The sequence below is a fragment of the Zootoca vivipara genome, chromosome 11, assembly GCF_965207765.1.
Source record: "Zootoca vivipara chromosome 11, rZooViv2.hap1.1, whole genome shotgun sequence".
Taxonomy (NCBI): domain Eukaryota; kingdom Metazoa; phylum Chordata; class Lepidosauria; order Squamata; family Lacertidae; genus Zootoca; species Zootoca vivipara.
In genome coordinates, this window is record NC_142594.1 from 11,347,600 (window position 1) to 11,366,433 (window position 18,834).

General features: G+C 41.4%; 1 protein-coding gene across 2 annotated transcripts in view; it reads left to right on the plus strand.

Moving 5' to 3' along the window:
- The window catches only part of KIF15 (kinesin family member 15), a 50,221-nt gene that overhangs the window by 2,054 nt on the left and 29,333 nt on the right, over positions 1-18,834 (plus strand). For both annotated transcript variants that reach the window (XM_035130123.3, XM_088654133.1), the window contains exons 2-16: positions 2,702-2,726; positions 3,105-3,282; positions 5,027-5,103; positions 5,523-5,560; positions 6,830-6,927; positions 7,760-7,939; positions 8,681-8,890; positions 9,552-9,677; positions 10,754-10,876; positions 12,031-12,154; positions 14,645-14,736; positions 15,047-15,256; positions 16,968-17,145; positions 17,954-18,086; positions 18,387-18,528. In XM_035130123.3, coding sequence (XP_034986014.2) covers positions 2,702-2,726; positions 3,105-3,282; positions 5,027-5,103; positions 5,523-5,560; positions 6,830-6,927; positions 7,760-7,939; positions 8,681-8,890; positions 9,552-9,677; positions 10,754-10,876; positions 12,031-12,154; positions 14,645-14,736; positions 15,047-15,256; positions 16,968-17,145; positions 17,954-18,086; positions 18,387-18,528 — 1,934 coding nt within the window. The remainder of the gene's footprint in view (positions 1-2,701; positions 2,727-3,104; positions 3,283-5,026; positions 5,104-5,522; positions 5,561-6,829; positions 6,928-7,759; positions 7,940-8,680; positions 8,891-9,551; positions 9,678-10,753; positions 10,877-12,030; positions 12,155-14,644; positions 14,737-15,046; positions 15,257-16,967; positions 17,146-17,953; positions 18,087-18,386; positions 18,529-18,834) is intronic.

An 18,834-nucleotide genomic window follows, 5' to 3' on the forward strand; every position in this document is an offset into this window, starting at 1 on the left:
ACTGTCCCTCAGACCTTGGGGGGGGGCGGACTATATTTTTTGGGGGGAGGGGGGAAATGAATGAATTCCTATGCCCCACAAATAACCCAGAGATGCATTTTAAATAAAAGGACACATTCCCGGACTGTACGCAGGCTGGATTTAGAAGGCAATTGGGCCAGATCTGGGGCCCCGGGCCTTACTTTGTTTTCTTGTTGTTCAGTCATTTAGTTGTGTCCGACTCTTCGTGATCCCATGGACCAGAGCATGCCAGGCACTCCTGTTTTCAACTGCCTCCCGCAGTTTGGTCAGACTCATGTTGGTAGCTTCGAGAATACTGTCCAACCATCTTGTCCTCTCTCATCCCCTTCTCCTTGTGCCCTCAATCGTTTCCAGGGAGCCTTCTCTTCTCATGAGGTGGCCAAAGTATTGGAGCCTCAACTTCAGGATCTGTTCTTCCATGAGCACTCAGGGCTGATTTCCTTCAGAATGGATAGGTTTGATCTTCTTGCAGTCCATGGGACTCTCAAGAGTCTCCTCCAGCACCATAATTCAAAAGCATCAATTCTTCGGCAATCAGCCTTCTTTATGGTCCAGATCTCACTTCCATACATCACTACTGGGAAAACCATAGCTTTAACTATACGCAGTGGCGAACGAAGCCGCTTGGCTGCCCAGGGCGGCAAACGCGGAGGCGCCCCCTGGGGACGGGTCGTATGACACCATGACGCACGCGTCAGGATGAACGGCGCATGGAGTGCACACGCACGGGATGCTGCACATGTGCAGTCAGTATGTGCTGGTGCTGGCGCACAGAGGCCCGTAATGGGCTGCCGCGCAAGAGCAGCAGCCTGTAATGGAGTGCTGCTCGCAGGGCAGCCAGCACGGACCGCATATGTCCGTACGGTGTGCGTGGGTGGCAGGGAGGGGCACCCCCGAGTGGAGCCCCCCCCCCCCCGAGTGGAGCCTGGAGCGGTCCGTCTCCACTGCCCCCCTTGCTATGCTACTGACTATACCAGGGGTCAGCAATCTTTTTCAGCAGGGGGCCGGTCCACCATCCCTCAGACCATGTGGTGGGCCGGACTGTATGGGGGGGGGAATGAACGAATTCCTATGCCCCACAAATAACCCAGAGATGCATTTTAAATAAAAGGACACATTCTACTCGTGTAGCAACATGCTGATTCCCAGACCGTCCGCGGGCCAGATTGAGAAGGTGATTGGGCCGCATCCAGCCCACGGGCCTTGGATTGCCTACCCCTGGACTATATGGACCTTTGTCTGCAAGATGATGTCTCTGCTTTTTAAGATGCTCCCTAGGTTTGTCATCACTTTTCTCCCAAGAAGCGGGCATCTTTTAATTTTGTGACTGCTGTCACAATCTGCAGTGATCATGGAATCCAAGAAAGTAAAATCTCTCACTGCCTGCATTTCTTCTATTTGCCTGGAGGTGATGGGACCAGTGGTCATGATCTTAGTTTTTTTGATGTTGAGCTTCAGACCATATTTTGTGCTCTCCTCTTTCACCCTCACTAAAAGTTTCTTTAATTCCTCCTCACTTTCTGCCATCAATGTTGTGTCATCTGCATATCTGAGGTTGTTGATATTTCTTCCGGCAATCTTAATTCCGATTTGGGATTCATCCAGTCCAGCCTTTCGCATGATGAATTCTGCATATAAGTTAAATAAGCAGGGACACAATATACATCGGATGGCGCAGATGGCAAAGAGCATTTTCATGAAAAAACGAGAAGTAAAAAAAATAAAAAAATAATTGTGGTTTCAGAGATTGGATGGACACCTGGTTGTGATTCCCGCATCCCCTTTCCAGTTCTATGGTTAGGGAACGGATACAGGGGTTCACATGCAAACACCTCAAGTAAATTTACCAATACAGTCATACCTCGGGATGAACGCTTCGGTTTGAATACTTTCAGTTTAAGTACTCCGCGGACCCAAAAGTGTTTACTTCCGGGTTCCGCTGCATGCGCAGAAGCGATATGCTTCATGCTCGTGTGCTATTGCCGCTTGGATTAAGTACTTTCCGGGGTACGAATGACACCCCGGAACCAATTAAGTACTTAACCCGAGGTACCACTGTAAATGTTAATTTTTTTCATCTACAATACTGTCATAATTATTTTATAGTACAGTGCATTGATTATTGCCTTCATTTTATAGATCAATGGTCTCATTACAGTAAAATTCGTGTTAAATTGCTGTTTTAGGGGGTGTTTTTCATCGTCTGGAATGGATTAATCCACTTTCCATTACTTTCAATGGGAAAGTTTGCTTCAGTTTAAGTACACTTCAGTTTAAGTACGGACTTCCAGAACCAATTAAGTACTTAACCTGAGATACCACTGTATGAATGTGCATGCAATAAGTAATGCGTGTCCACTTCAGACAAAAAAAGGAGGATAATTCTAAGCCCACTTTCTGGGGAGTTTACACCTCTGGGTTGTTCGCACTACACACCTTCCAGGTGTACCAGAGTATGGGTACCAGACCTTTGGCAATACGCAATACAAGGTGTTTGCATTATGTGTGACATCATAGCTAGCAGCTGGCTATCATTGCTTTTGTTTTGTTTTGTCATCCCATTTTCTGTAGCTTGTTTTTACAGACACTCCATAGAAATGTGAATGATTAGCAATACTGTAGATAGATGTCTTACATACAGTTTTTAAATTATCACAATGTTCTCACTTTCATTTTTTAGGTGACACAGCATTAGCAGCCTCCAGGTAAATATCCATTAAATATTGTGTGCAAGAATTAAACATCAGATTGGGCAACTTTGTTGTGTGATCAAGTGATTTACAATCTGATCCTAATTTACAATCTGATCCTAATTTACAATCCTGACTGTTCCAAAATAAATAATTTTTTTTAAAAGGCATGGACGACTGTCAACCTGCAACAAAATCAGATGAATTAATGGTGCAGGTTAAAACAATAACATTTCCATAGCAGTTGCATGTACGGCGTAACGTAAGATATATATATGTTTATCTAGTTGTGTCTGCATATTGTGTCATAAGAACGAGACAAAAATAAAATGACTTTACAAACATGTTACAGCTGGTTACTAGTATCCTAATGTAGCTGTTGCTTTGTTTTAGTGCTGAAGGTGATGCTATCAAGGTTTTCGTGCGGGTGCGCCCTCTAGAAGGAGGAACTGTGCCTGCTGACAATGGCTTGTGCTTATCTGTTCTGTCATCAAACACTATTCGCCTGAATTCAAAGCCTGAACCTAAGATTTTTACCTTTGATCATGTGGCAGATGTGGACACAACCCAGGTAATTCAACAGATAAGTCCGTTCCTAAAGGGTTAACTATTTTTTTAAAAAAGAAAGAAAGAAAAGAAACTTATTTGGCTATGTTCTCATTTGTAATAGAAAATAGTTTGTGTTGAGCCATCTATATTAACATTAAAAATTTCAACTGAAATTGCAGATAGGTGCTTTTATTTAAGGGACTAGTATAACACAGGTTACTAAAATTGTTATCCACCTACCTTAGGCTGCAATCCTATACACACTTATTGAGGGGTAAGTTCTGCCTCCCCACTTCTAGCTACTCTCTGGAGAAGAGACCCTTTTAAGAGTATTAGGGGGGTGGGCTGGGGAAGGACTAGACCAGGGGTTAGCAAACATTTTCATCAGGGGGCCGGTCCACTGTCCCTCAGACCTTGTGGGGGGCCGGACTATATTTTGAAAAATATAAATACCCTGCAAGCTGGTCCCACAGCTGCCTCCAGACCTGGAGGAGGAACACACTCTGCACGCGCTCAGGAGCGCGTCTGGGCGCTGCCCGCTCACCAGCATTGTTGACGAGCAGCAGCTGCTCCATCGGCCCATCCCCGCAGAGCTCCCTGGCGGCGTGCACCATGCTCCATGTGCACGGTAGACAGGCCGTGCACGCGGAGTGTCTGGCAGGCGACGCGCAGCTAACCCTCCAGCTGCTCCAGCGCAGCCGCCGAGCACGCCACCAGCAGCAGAGCTGGGCACAGGATAAGCAGGCACGCCACGCTCCGGCTGAAGCCCTGCGACGCACCCATCAACGATGCCCATGGCGCAGTCCAGACCCGCCGCCCACCTGCTGGCCTCTCTATCCATGGCTGCGCAGGGTTTACCTCAGCCACAGGTGGTAAGGCTTTGGATTGGCTGCAGGAACTTCCTGCAGCCAATCCAAAGCCACGCCAGCGTTGCGGCCTGCCCAGAGCCGTCCACGGCTTTGGATTGGCGGCAGGAGTTTCCTACAAGTAACCCAAAGCCGCACCAGCGCTGCCGCCTGCCCAAAAGCCGTGCCAGCATCGCGGAAGTCAGTCCCCACGTGGCAAGACATCCACAGTACACGGGGACTGGCTGAGCGGGTGACAGGGTCCGTGGGCCAGATTTGTGAGCCTGGGGGCCGCATTCGGCCCCTGGGCCTTAGTTTACCGACCCCTGGACTAGACCATGAGAAAAATGAACATAATATTTTGGCTGCCGTTCATTCATTTTCAGCTTTCTATTCTTGTTGCACCCATAACCTAGGGTTTAAGGTGCCATTTAGCTCCGAGCTTTCATTTTCTAACAATGCTTTAAAGTGCCTAAAATAGCTAAGAATTATACATCGATAATATGTAGCCCCTTTATGTGAGCTTGCAATCTAAGAATGCTGAGAAGAAAAGGGGAAAGGAAAGAAGATGAAAGTAAGGAAACCGAATTGCTAGCTGACTGGTGTGTGCTAAGATTTATGATACATTAACAATTTCTGTTTTAGTAATAGCCATATTCATTAGATATATTCTCATAATGGCTCCAACCTATTACTTGGAAGCGAGTCTCATTGATTTCATTATTTCGTGCATAATAATGGTTCTTTAGTATCAGTAGAATTGCTTGTGTTTAATGAAAAGTATTCCTTAATGTCAGGGTATGTGTATTGTTTAATGAATAGTGCACAGTGTGTGGTTATATGTTTGTGAATACTATGAAGTCAAGCTGCTTTTATCATTATAACATATTAAAACTATTTTTTAAAATCTTTTCTGCCTAGGAATCAGTGTTCTCAAGTGTGGCCAAAAAGATAGTAGAATCATGCATGAATGGCTACAATGGAACCATTTTTGCATAGTAAGCTTTTAACCTTTTTATTTCATGCAAATATTAAAATATCTGATTTGAATTATATGAACTACTCTGTTTGAGAAATACATTACCGGGTCAGACCATTCTAAGGACTATAAATTTTAAAGCATAAATTCATCTAGTCCATTCATCCTTGTGTGGGATTAGCTTTCCAGTGTCTGGGGCCCAGCATCTTCCACATCGCCTGCTACTCAATCCTGTTTAACTTGAGATGCCAGGAGTTGAACCTGGAAATCTCTGCATGCAGCACACGTGCTCTGCCACAGAGTCTGATCTTTCTACATTTAACCCTCTTAATGGTACAGAATTAACCCTAGCAAAAAATATACAGTATATGAATAAATGAGTAAGTTCTAATTACTGAGATATAATTATATGTGTGTGCTGCTTCTTTTTCTCTTTAGTGGCCAAACTGGTTCAGGGAAAACCTTTACGATGATGGGTAAGTACAACACATACTGATTTGTGCCTATAGTTGTTTATCTCATTTTAGATCGCAGTGTGGGATCCTCTTTCCCCACCCCTTCACATTGTGTAATATTAACTTCTAACGCATTATTTCCCAAATCTAGGGCTACAGTGGTACCTCAACTTACAAAAATGATCCGTTCCGCGGCGCTCTTCGTAAGTCGAAGTCTTCGGTTGTCGAAGCACCTGTTTTGCGTGAAGCGCGATTTTGTGCTTCTGCACAGGCGCGGACCGCACGCGGCGAAAAGACTTCCGGGTTTGCTGACTTCATAAGTCGAAACCTTCGGAAGTCGAGTCATTCAGATGTCGAGGTACCACTGTAGTTTCATATTAGGATATCATTAATTTTGCCATAGTCTATGATCTAACAACATAGACCAAGGAACTGCAGTGTTCCTGACTCTGTTAGAGACAGCCAAAGCCTTCATCAAAGGGAGAGGTGAAAAAGATACTTGGAAGGGTCTTGGAAGGCATTAGAGTTAGACTAATCAGGTATCAGCATCATGAGGGGGAGAATATTGTACAGTGGTACCTTGGTTCTCAAATGCCTTGGAACCCAAACATTGCAAACCTGGAAGTAAGTGTTGTGGCTTGTGAACTTTTTTCAGAAGCCGAACGTGCTCTGTTTTGAGCGTTACGCTTCTGATTTGAGTGTTACGCTGAGGTTTTCGCTATTTATTTGTTTTTTTGTGGCTCTTGTTTTGTGACTGGAACCCAGTTAAGCTACTGATTGATTGATTGATTGTGTGACTACAGAACATTGTTTATTGCTTTCATTTTATGGATCAATGGTCTCATTAGATAGTAAAATTCATGTTAAATTGCTGTTTGGGGGGTTGTTTTTAAAAGTCTGGAACGGATTAATCCATTTTGCATTACTTTCTATGGGAAAGCGTGCATTGGTTTTGGAACGGAGTTCCAGAACTGATTAAGTTTGAGAACCAAGGTTCCTCAAACCAAGGTTTGTCAAACCCGGCCCTCCAGATGTTTCGAGACTACAGTTCCCATCATCCCTGACCACTGATCCTGCTAGCTAGGGATCATGGGAGTTGTAGGCCAAAAACATCTGGAGGGCCGAGTTTGACAAAGCCTGCTCTTAACCATGGCCTTTATCTATTCAGTAAGGCCTCCTTCCTATTTCAGAAACATTGCATACTACGAATACTACCATAATAATGTAAACCACCTTATTTCTGCTAGATATTTTTAGATTTCTATCCAAGCAATTCTTTCTTTTTTCAAGGTCCTCCTGACTCTGATAACTTTACTCATAATCTGAGAGGAGTAATACCACGGAGTTTTGAATATCTGTTTTTTCTAATTGAACGTGAAAAAGAAAAGGTAAATCTTTTTCTTAATGAAGATTGTGGTAAAAGTCATTGAGGGTTCATTTTATTTAGTAGCAATGGCATTCAGCTCTTGGGTGCCCTTCATTCATTTGGAAGAAATAACCTGCATGTTTAGAATGATTGTATAGCTTGGGATCACACTATTTCATACAGGCAAGCAGCTATGTTAGCTTGGTGAGTAGCGATTGGCTTCCGATGTGCAAGTGAAATGGTAAACTTCATTTCTAACCTAGTTGACCCTCCCAGCCATCTGTCCAATTTCAAGCGTAAATTTATCTGTGTTTCAGAATACTGTGTTGTGCCTTATTGCCTGTGCTCACTGTTCTCTTCCAACCAGAGAGAGTTGATTGCTAGGGCTGAGCTGCCACAATATCGCCCTGATTAAGCTCTGGCCCTGAAAGGTAAAAAGGATACAGGGCTGTGTCAGTAGTAAATACTGTTATAGTACAGTGCTATTCTTTCCAAGTTGCAAACAGAAGAGCTGGACAATCCATTCAGTTTGTCCCAGCTTTTAATAGCCGAAACGGGTTCAGTGGGTAACAGCAGAAGGACAGCTGGTTATGAAGAAGACCAAAGGTGGTGTGGTGGGGCAGGGAAGTAGGTAGGTAAACTGTTTCTTGAAGGGCTTGAAGTTCATACAATAAAGTCTCCAAATATGTAAAGTGAAGGTAGGAGTTGGGTGGTAAAATGTGTCTTTTTGTAAACTGTAAGAGATCAATAAAGGCATGCCTTCATATTTGCTGTAAAAACCTTGTAATGACATTGGAGACCAGATAAAATTAAAACAGTATTTTCTGTAACACAAATGTTAATGTTTCTTATAGGCTGGTACAGAAAAGAGTTTTCTCTGCAAGTGTTCGTTTATTGAAATCTACAATGAACAGCTATTTGACTTGCTGGATTCTGCCTCAGCTGGACTCTTCCTCAGAGAGCACATCACAAAAGGAGTATTTGTTGTTGGTGCAGTGGAGCAAGTATTGACTTCAGCTGCTGAAGCATATAAAGTATGCTGTTTTGATAAGTAGTTGTATGTTGCAATAGAGGCAGGACTCATTGAAGTAGCAGTATTATGATTTGAAGAGCTTAACTACAGGAAATAACTTGGGCTTCTTATGCTTGTTTTGTACCTTTTGCCCTTTGGCTACCTTATGTTGGGCTATTTATGTTCTGCAATAAACACTCATTCCTGCAGCTCTGCTTTCAGTGCCTGGGATTCAGAAGGCATGTGCAATGCATTATGTGTGCATGAGAACTTTTCATGCTCTCCTTTCCAGCAGCAGAAACACACACTCGTGCACCAAAATCCACTCCACAACTTCGGACTATCTGGAACAGTATTTCACAAGGTGTGAAAGACTGCCCCTGGAAGGGGAAATCATCAACCTGCCTCATGTATACATCAACATACACATCGGAACATCGTCAAATGGCATATTTTCATTTTAATTTCCTTTCAAAAATGGACAAGTAAAAGATTTTTAAAAACTGGGATGGGAGACTTGGGAAGCCATGTTCTAAGTTCCTTTTGAACAGGGATGTGTAAAACATGCATCATTGCCTACAAGTAAGGTGCTAATTTAACACTTCTTGCAGATTAGGATTAGAAATCAAGGTTGGGATGTTTTGTTAACATGTTTAGGATTAGCAGTATTATCCCAGTTCTGACTGTAAAATAGCTTAGGATAAAGTTGTTGAGCCTGTCCCATAATATATTGTAAATGCTACTCATATCTTATTCTGACTAGGTGTTAACCACGGGCTGGAGAAATCGTCGCGTAGCATCTACCTCAATGAACAGAGAGTCCTCAAGGTCTCATGCTGTTTTTACTATCACGGTCGAATCAATGGAGAAAACCAATGATGTTATGAATATTCGATCATCTCTGCTGAATTTGGTAGATTTGGCTGGATCAGAGAGACAAAAGGATACTCACACAGAGGGAGTTAGGTTAAAGGTTAGTGATGAAACAGTGCATTCTTGGTCAGTGGGAATTGGAGCGTGCAGAAAAGGGTTAACTCCTCCTGGAGGCAGAGTGCATATCATAATAATTTATAATAATAATTTATTGTTTATACCATGCCCATCTGGCTGAGTTTCCCCAGCCACTCTGGGCGGCTTCCAACAAAATATTAAAATACAGTGGAACCTCGGTTTATTAACACCTCGGTTTACGAATTTTCAGTTTACGAACGCCGAATTAATTCACCCTGTGCTTTCCTCCCTCATGGCTTGGATCTATGGACTACTTAAAATCAGGCTGCATTTTAAACTTGATTTTTAAATTTTAATACTGTATTTTAATCTGTATTTTAATCAATTGCTGTTTATGTTTTATTGTAATTTTATTGGTGTGAGCCACCCTGAGCCCGGTTTTGACTGGGGAGGGCGGGGTATGAATAAAAAATTATTATATTATAATTATTATTTCCATTACTTTCAATGGGAAAGTTCGCTTCAGTTTATGAACAGACTTCCGGAACCAATTGTGTTCATAAACCGAGGTACCACTGTACAATGTCCATGCATTTGTATAATGCATGCTCCGCTACCTGCTGACCAGAAGGACACTTCACAGTAACACCAACTTGTTGATTTCTTTTCCTTGTTTGTTCTAGGAGGCAGGGAACATAAACCGTTCATTAAGTTGTCTGGGCCAAGTGATTACTGCACTTGTTGATGTGGGCAATGGAAAACAGAGGCACATCTGTTACAGGGACTCCAGGCTCACTTTTCTGCTACGGGTAATGTGTACCATTAATTTTTAGACCTGGTCTGAATAAGGACACTGGATTCTTATCTCGTTATACATGATCAAGCTTTCTTTAGCACCTCAGCCCTTGCTTTTTCCTGCAAGACCAATTGCAGTCGTTAACAGTCATCAACAGGTTTACCACTCCTATCAGCCAATCACCCATTCCAACCACCCTTCTGAGTAATACCCCTCCCCACCCTCTGACTATACATAAGGGTCTGGTGACTTCTGTTTCAGTGTATCTGAAGAAGTGTGCATGCACACGAAAGCTCATACCTATGACAAACTTAGTTGGTCTCTAAGGTGCTACTGGAAGGAATTTTTTATTTTGTATTAATTTTTAGGACATTGGTTTTCAAAAGACAAAATGCTTTTGACTTTTATATTCAGATGTCTTACGGTTTGTTGTCCTGGAAAATCAATGATTACTACAATTTATTAAGCTATTCTGTATACAAGCTGCATGTACACACAGCCGAAGACTGTTTCCTGCGCTCCTCCTTCATACAAGCCAGTAAACAAATCACAAACAGGCTACTTTAGTGTTATGTCTGTACCTGAAGTCATGGATTGTTTCATCGTAATAAATCATGTGATAATCCAACAATAAGCTTTTGTCTAAAGCGGGCTAGCAATTGTGGTTTGTTATGGGCGGAACAAGCCATGATTCCAGGTTTGGATATACTGCTAAATTAGCTCCTTCGTGGTTTCTTTACCTGCTTACCTAAGTATTCAAGCTGCTTGCACTAGCATGCAGTATGCATAATAGAGCATCATAAACCAAACATAGTGGCAATAAATATGTATGTGGTCCTTCTAATAGGTATTAATCTTGCTTTAGAGCATCCTGTCACACTGTTCTATTGAAAGTGCCCCATCAGAATGTTAAGTCCTGAAGCAACACAGTCGCCTAAAACAGTGGTCTTATGAGGAGGATGGTATCCTCCCCAAAACAAGGGTTAGTAGAAGAGGAAATAGTTTCTGTTTCTATAAATACTACAAATAGTTAAACTATGTGCTGTTAAAAGTGCTGTATCTCAAAGTAATTTTCATGTCTTCAAACAGGATTCACTTGGAGGCAATGCCAAAACTTGCATCATAGCAAACATTAATCCAGGTTCCAGATGTTTTGGTGAAACCTTGTCCACCCTAAATTTTGCTCAGAGAGCCAAACTGATAAAAAATAAGGTATTTAATTGCAACAGAATATTACATTGGCTATTCAGTCACCTTATTTTTCCTTCACAAATATGCATAGTTGTAAGCAACTTTTTTGTCTGAAAGGGTTCTTCGGCAGAAAAAAGTTTGCTAAATCAAAATAAATATTGTGAGTGTTTCTCATCTATTTCAACATTTATAATACTATGTTCTTCCTAAGTCTTAACATTCCAGTCATGAAACTGAATAGACCAACAGGAAGAGGGAGAGACTGCAGTTGCGGACATTTAACAAATACCCTGTCTCCTTCAAATTACTGAAAATTCTATCATTTGCTGTATTAGGAAATGGGTTGCATTCCTTTCTAGAATACGTGAGGTATGGTTCACATTTTTTAGCTGTGCAACATACAATTAAATGATAATTACATGAGACAAGAGTAATTTCTATTCACTTTTAAAACAGTACCAGACACTGTGGAACTTGTGTAAAAATAAAGAAACTGTCTGAAGTTCCCTTCTTGCAGTTCTCATAACCAAGAGACATAAGCTTCCTGGCCTAGAACTAGCTTCCTGTGCTAAACCTTTACAGTGTGCATCTATTAAGAACTCCCAAGCTAGAAGAATCAAAACCGATAGGCAGAGCTATGTGTATCTTATGCAAACACATGATTCACAAATTTATAAATGTGCATATGTGTACTATTGCTGCAGCCAACATCAACTTTCAAAACCTTCATCGGTTGCAAAGGGAACTAGGGCCACAAGTTAAGGGGGTAAAGGTAGAGAGAAATGGGGGGGGAGGCAGTAGTATTAGTCATGAGTAGGGGTAGCATGTAGGAAGACATAAAAAGACTCCCTAAACTCGTTTCTGCGCCTTCACAAAGCAAACCTATACATTTTCACTCCTCACATGAAGCCTTGCGTTAAGAACATGCTTTTCTAAAAGAAAAGAGAGCTGAGATCAGGGGAAGGCTAAATTCTACACCTGATTTTGTAAATGCATAGAATATATGCTGCCATGCTAGTATCATATACTGTAGTCTTCTTTTTCAATATTATTTTCTTTTTAACCTATGATGTTTGAAATTGAGAACAATGGATTCTAGCTGGCTTTGTCAATAGGATTTAAATTATCTGCTCATCAGGCGTGTGTGTTTCAATATTTTAAATTTTCTGTTTAAGGCTGTGATAAATGAAAACACCGAAGGAAATGTGAAGCAGTTGCAGTCTGAAGTGAAGAAACTGAAAGAGCAGCTTGCTCTGCTTATTTCAGGGCAGTCTGTGCAAGATGCTTCTCTACCTACAGGTAAAGCCTATCCCCTTTCCCCCCTTAAAACTGGTGTTTCAGGATGATTTGATTAAGCACTCCATTTGTTCTCTGTTTAAAAAAACAACCCTCAGTGTTTTAAGAAATAAAACATGACTTTTGTACAGGATCAAACTTAATTCATGCCTTCGAAATATCACAGAAACAGAATGTTGTAATAGAAAACTGATTCTCTGTATGCCACCTTCCACACACACAAGAGCAGAGGTATCAGCAAGCTTCAGAGAACCAAAGTTTGCAGAAGTACAAATAAATCTTTAGTGGGGGAAACCAAAACAGTCCATTGAGGACTGAGTGTATTTATATTCTTACCAAACCTTTCCTCCAAATTGCTGAGGGTGGTTTTCAAAGTCTCTCTCCCTGAGAGGTCCGTGAGGCAAGTAACTTGCCCACAATCACCCAGTGAGCATCATGAATAAGTGAGGGTTTGAACCTGGATCTGTGCTCAGTAGAGACAGAATTCTGACTGGTGTTGGAGGAAGAGGGGGAAATAAGGTGAATAGAATGGTGTACTAGAAAAGGATATGGAGAGTTGACTAGAATTCTGAAGAGGAACATTCAATACCACAACATGTTATTGCAAGTCCCATTTTCAGATCACTATTTGGTAGAACCCTTTAGGCTAACATTTTGTTTTCACTATGGTTATTAACACAGAATTAATGTGTGTAAACTGTAGATATCTATCACTACAGCTCAGACAATGCAGAAGCTTACGGTGAAATCCTCTGCATATTTGCTAGTGAGTAACAGTCTGATCTGTGCATGTCACCTTGAAAGTTAGTCTGGATCCGAATCTTTGGGACTAAATTACATCCGCAATTCCCATTCATTTCAGTAGTTACTAAGTAACGAGCATAGGCACCTGGAAGTATGGCTCGTTGAATTCAGCGGCATGTACTACAAGGTAGATATGGTTGGAATGATAACCATGGTATTGAACCAAGCGACAATGTTTGTGAAACTTAGCCTCAACTAAATGTGGGTATGATTGTTGCTTTAATGGCCAATTCTGTGCAAACGCAAGGATCTCAAATTCTGCACAGAATAAACTGAATCCTTTGGAACTGACTTCTTAGTAAACACATTTAGGATTCTGTTGTATTTCAGTTATGCTTTTGTATCCAAACATTTTTTAAAAAATATAAAAATCCCAAACCTCTTTATCCTTAATCTCTTTTAAATGCAGTTTTAGATAAGAAAGTTTAGCCATAATAATAAAATGATAATGTGTACTTCAGCTATAACAAACCTGCCTTCAAAAAGCGGAGATTACAAAACTAGCCATACTTCGATTCTTCTATACAAAGGGCAGCAAGTATGTACCAGCAGCTCTAAAAGTATTCAATGCAAAAACTGTCCCCCAAATCCTGTACGCAGCAAACGTCTGGCAGAATGGGGACCTGCCTAAGCTGGATGGCTTCCAAGCACAATTTATTCGATCTTTGCTTCAGGTGCCCAATTGTGTTCGAAACTCCACACTCCTTCTAGAAACGGGTGAATGCCCAATTTCAACAAAGGCATGGTGGGCTGCACTAAAACATTGGCTCAAGATTGCAGTATTTGAACTTGGGGAGGGACTGTACAAATACCTGAACAATGAGGAATACATCAGCCAATGGCAGAAAACCATGGCGAGAAAAGCCACTGCTTTAGGTCTGTCACCCACCCAACTCTATTGCCTGGGATATGAAGGTGCCCTAAAGACCTTAAAGCAAAGACTTTGGGATAATTCACACAGTGATCTACGACATCAATCACTTGCGATCTGCAGTCCAGTGGCAGTAGGAGTACAATATGGGCATGTCTTTAAGCCAGCAGCCTATATTCAAAACTTGACAGTGCCAAACTACCGAAGGCTGTTCACAAAAGCAAGACTGAATGTTTTCCCCTCTGCAGTGCTGGAGGGCAGGATGAGAGGAGTACCCTACCAGGAATGACTGTGCTCGTGCACCCATGATGCATAGCTGTCAAGTTCTCCCTTTTTTAAAGGGAAATTCCCTTATGATGAATAGACTTCCTCGTGAGAAAGGGGAAAACTTGACAGCTATGATGATGTAGATTCTATAAAACACATTGTGCTGCACTGTGGGAAGTTTGAGCAAGCTAGGGCTGAAGTGATTTCACCCCTGCTAGCCTTGCTCCCAGGAAAATCAGAGGATTTCTATATCAGGTTCCTATTGGAAGACCGGTCAAATGCCAGAACACTAGCAGTGGCAAAGTTTTTATCGGTGGTCACAAGAACTAATGTTTCCTATTCCGAATTTGAGTAAGATGTCTGGGTGGTGTGAGGGCGGGGTGTCCCAGCTGTGTATCGCTTGGTAACGAATTGATGGGTCTATGGACCGTAATAAAGATTGTTGTTGTTGTTGTAAAAATCAGTGCTAACTATCACAGTTGACACTCAGAAAAGACAAATGACTCTAGGGAAGTGTAACCTAATGTATTTTGTTCTATATTCTCTCTAAGCTACCCTCACACGTGATGTAGGCAATGCAGATTATCTGAACCATTTTCTTGAAGCAATGCTGTTATTGGAAAAAGCTGAAAGTGAAAGAAAGGTAAGAGTAGGAATACTATGGTATAGTGTTAGGAAAGGTCCAATTAACAAAAATATTTTTGCCCTGGAACAATAATTTGTCCCGTTCTTAAAAGCTGAACTAATTTATTTATATGGCTACACACACACACACCAAATCAGTTGAACACAAATGTTGAGAGTGTGTGAATAGCGTATTAACATATGTTTGTGCCTTCATTTAATGATTTCTGTTGATCACATCCAAGAGAGGGTTGGTCAAGGATACTTTTTATTATGTATGCGTCATGATGCTATTGCTTCCTGCTTAATCGGCTGCTTTTATTTTTAAGATGCTGTTAGAAAAAGTTGCCCAACTGGAAGATCTCTGTGTCAAAAAGGAGAAGTTCATTCAATCCAATAAAATGATAGTTAAATTCAGAGAGGATCATATAACTCGCCTGGAAAAACTACATAAAGAGGCTCACGGCAGCTTTTTGCCGAATGAACAAGAGAAGCTCTTCGGGGAACTGAAAGAGGAGCTGAAGATTCTCAGAGAACAGGTTGCTGTATTTTTGTTTAATGTATTACCCGGATCAGGCCAAACATCTATCTACTCTGGCATTCTGTGGCAAGCCAGATGCCCCCAGAAAGCACATTAATTGAGCAACAGTCCTTTTCTGTTCTTGTTTTCCTACAGCTGTTATTGAGAAGTATACTTCTCTAAACATGGAGGTTAGCTGTTGTGGTTAGTAGCCCTTAAAAGATCTACACACAAATTGTAAGTAGGTTTTTTGGCCCATGTAAACAGCTGAACCAAAAAGAGACACACTTTAACGCTATCCCTGGTATTAAACTTGGATGAAAAGCTTTTAAGCTGATTTCAGCACTCTTCCGTAACTCATGGATCTTAATTGATTTTGAAGGTTTTGCATCTATATAATTCTGAACGCATTTATTGAAAATCGGCTTCTATTTTTATTAACGTATGTATTGACTTCAGTTGGATGCAGCAAACAATTTCATCCAAGCTAAGCTGAGCTACTTAACCAAGTAGCAGTAGAATGTTCCAAAGAAGGATGTACTTGTGCATTTTATATTTGAGTTCCTTTAGTAATGTTTTCTTTTGAAATGTTTCAAGATTGTTTTGTTTTGTTAACTTTGCTGCATTCAATATGCATTCTGCAGTTGGTCTCCTTTGTGATGTTTTATTTTTAAATCCTTAAAGACAATATTTTAGTTTCCTGTTACGTATGTTGTTTTGGATATACACTTTAAATAGGGTGAATCTTTTAAAAGAGGCCCCATGGAACATGTGTACAGTACTCTGTATCCACGGGGCCTCTTTTAAAGGACTCACCCTGTATTTGACTTCCTTCTGTAATATTTTGTTGTGGATTGTTTTATTTGATGCTTTTAATGTGGGTTGTAAACCACTTTGAGATTCTTTTTCTTTTACATATAAAGTGGTATAGAAATGAAATTAATAATTATAATTATAATTTGATCAAATAGGACACAAGCCTTTCAGAAATGTCATGTGGGCCATAGTGTAAAAATGTGCAAGAACAGCATCACTTTTTAAAGCAGATAGAGGAGATATGAGGGACCCAGGTGGCACTGTGGGTTAAACCACAGATTTCTAGGGCTTGCTGATCAGAAGGTCGGCAGTTCGAATCCCTGCAATGGGGTGAGCTCCCGTTGCTCGGTCCCAGCTCCTGCCCACCTAGCAGTTCGAAAGCACGTCAAAGTGCAAGTAGATAAATAGGGACCGCTCCGGCGGGAAGGTAAACGGCGTTTCCGTGCGCTGCTCTGGTTCGCCAGAAGCAGCTTTGTCATGCTGGCCACATGACCCGGAAGCTGTCTGTGGACAAACACTGGCTCCCTCGGCCTATAGAGCGAGATAAGCGCCGCAACCCCAGAGTCGGACATGACTGGACCTGATGGTCAGGGGCCCCTTTACCTTTACCCAGAGCAGATATGTGTAAATACAGTGGAACCTCTGTTTTCAAGCGTCTCGGAAGCCTGAGTTGTCAAACGTTTCAGAAGTCGAGCGGTCTTCCGGAATGGATTACGTTCGACAACCGAGGTTCCACTGCATGTAGTTTTGACGTTCATTACCTTTTGTGTGCTAGGAAAATTTTTTAAGAGAGCCTAATAAAAGTAGTCAGGATTTTTAAAAATTAAAACTTCCTGTACTAATATAGCAACATACCTGTTTGGGTTTTGAGGTTGTTTTATAGCATGCATTAACAGAGCATGTGTTATGTACAGGTGGAACAGCATCCACGTGTTGCAAAATATGCTATGGAGAACCATGCCCTTCGAGAGGAGAACAAACGACTTCGCTCCCTGCAGTCAGTGAAAAGTGCCCAGGATATTGATGCTCAGGCAATGGCAGAGTTGGAAAAAATATTTTTAGAAGCTTCAGGTAGAGAAAGCAATAACAGAGGTATGAAAAGGCTAAAATACATTTTTCATATATGAGGTTATATTTTTTTAAAGGTTCTCTACTCTGATCTCATAGTTAAAGCAATGCTGTTTTAACATTTTTCCTCCGAAGCAGTGCCCAATAAATTCAACAGCATTTTGTTTTCAGGTTTGATGGATTTTATGTCTTTTCCTTTGGAGGACATTACTGGGCTGAATGAGTCGTATACTGATAAACATTGTGATTAGTATCTATGGCGGCAGTTCTTGTCATGACAGACTGCTTCAAATGAACATACTGCAGTCGGGCTGATCTCCCTCTGCAGTGCTTTCTGCATATTTTAGAAGGCAATTGTCTGCCTGGCATCATGTTTAAGATCTTGTGAATTAATAGGAGCTAGTTGCTGATAGAATACAATTTTATGCGTACAATGAAGGAAAGTTAGAAACGGCTGCCTGAAATATAGAATTATAGAGTAGGAAGGGACCCTGAGGATCATTTAGTCCAACCTCCTGCAATGCAGGAATATGCAGCTGTCCCATACAGGGATCGAACCTGCAACCTTGGTGTTATTAGCACCACGCTCTAACCAGCTGGGCTGTGCAGTTGCATAACCTGGTGTCTGGCATAATATGGCCTAGAACAGGCATAGGCAAACTCGGCCCTTCAGATATTTTGGGGATACAACTCCCATCATCCCTGACCACTGGTCCTGTCAGCTAGGGAGTGATGGGAGTTGTAGTCCCAAAACATCTGGAAGACCGAGTTTGCCCGTGCCTGGCCTAGAACATTGCTGCACAGAAAGCGTTAATTTTTGAATCCCAAACAGGTCAGCAGATGTGTTCTACTACCTCGTCAACAGACAGCAGCTCTAGTGAAAAGCTGAAGGAACGCCTCCTCACTACACAGCGCGAACTGGCAAGTTCCAAACAGGAACATGAAGAATTTAAAGAGCTAACAAAGTAAGATGAATCTATGTCCTAACATTCTTCTACAAAATACCCTTCCCTGAAAATATATACAGCTGTTTATCAAGGGCAAAATTCTGGTTCCAACCAGAAATATTTCTAAAAGTATGGTTTCCTCTTGAGACAGAAGTTAAAAGCATCAACAAGGCTTGTATCTAACCAATGCATGGGATGAGATTTTGGGGGTGTCTTCTTCCATCTAAGCAGAAGACACCATCTTGAATTTTTCTTAATGAGAATCATTTTAATAAGATAACCATGTTTGATTTTATGATGCATTTGTTTCTTTAACAGGAAAAAACAGATAGAGCTTGAGTCAGAACTTCTGTCTCTGCAGAAGGCAAACCAGCATCTTGAGAAAATTTTGGAGGCAACTAAGGCATGTAAACGCCAGGAAGTCTCCCATCTTAATAAAATGCACAGAGAAACTTTAAAGGTATGAGGCTATGATAAGGAAAGCTAATTTAGATGTTTAAAATATAAAGATTGTTAACGAGCTTTGTGCAAAAAAACCTTCTCATTTGGGGAGTGCATGCATTAAAATTCATGTTTTATAATAAGGATGCACTGTTTCATAAGATGAATGCTATTGAGAAAAATAAGGAAAGGAACCTGGAATTCAGAAGTCTGAACACTGCAAAAGAGCTAAGGAGAGATTCAAGCAAACCGAGAGTGCTTGCACTTGTTTTATTTACATACAATTTTGGGTGATTTCCCCCTTTCTCAGCAGCCCCATATGCTC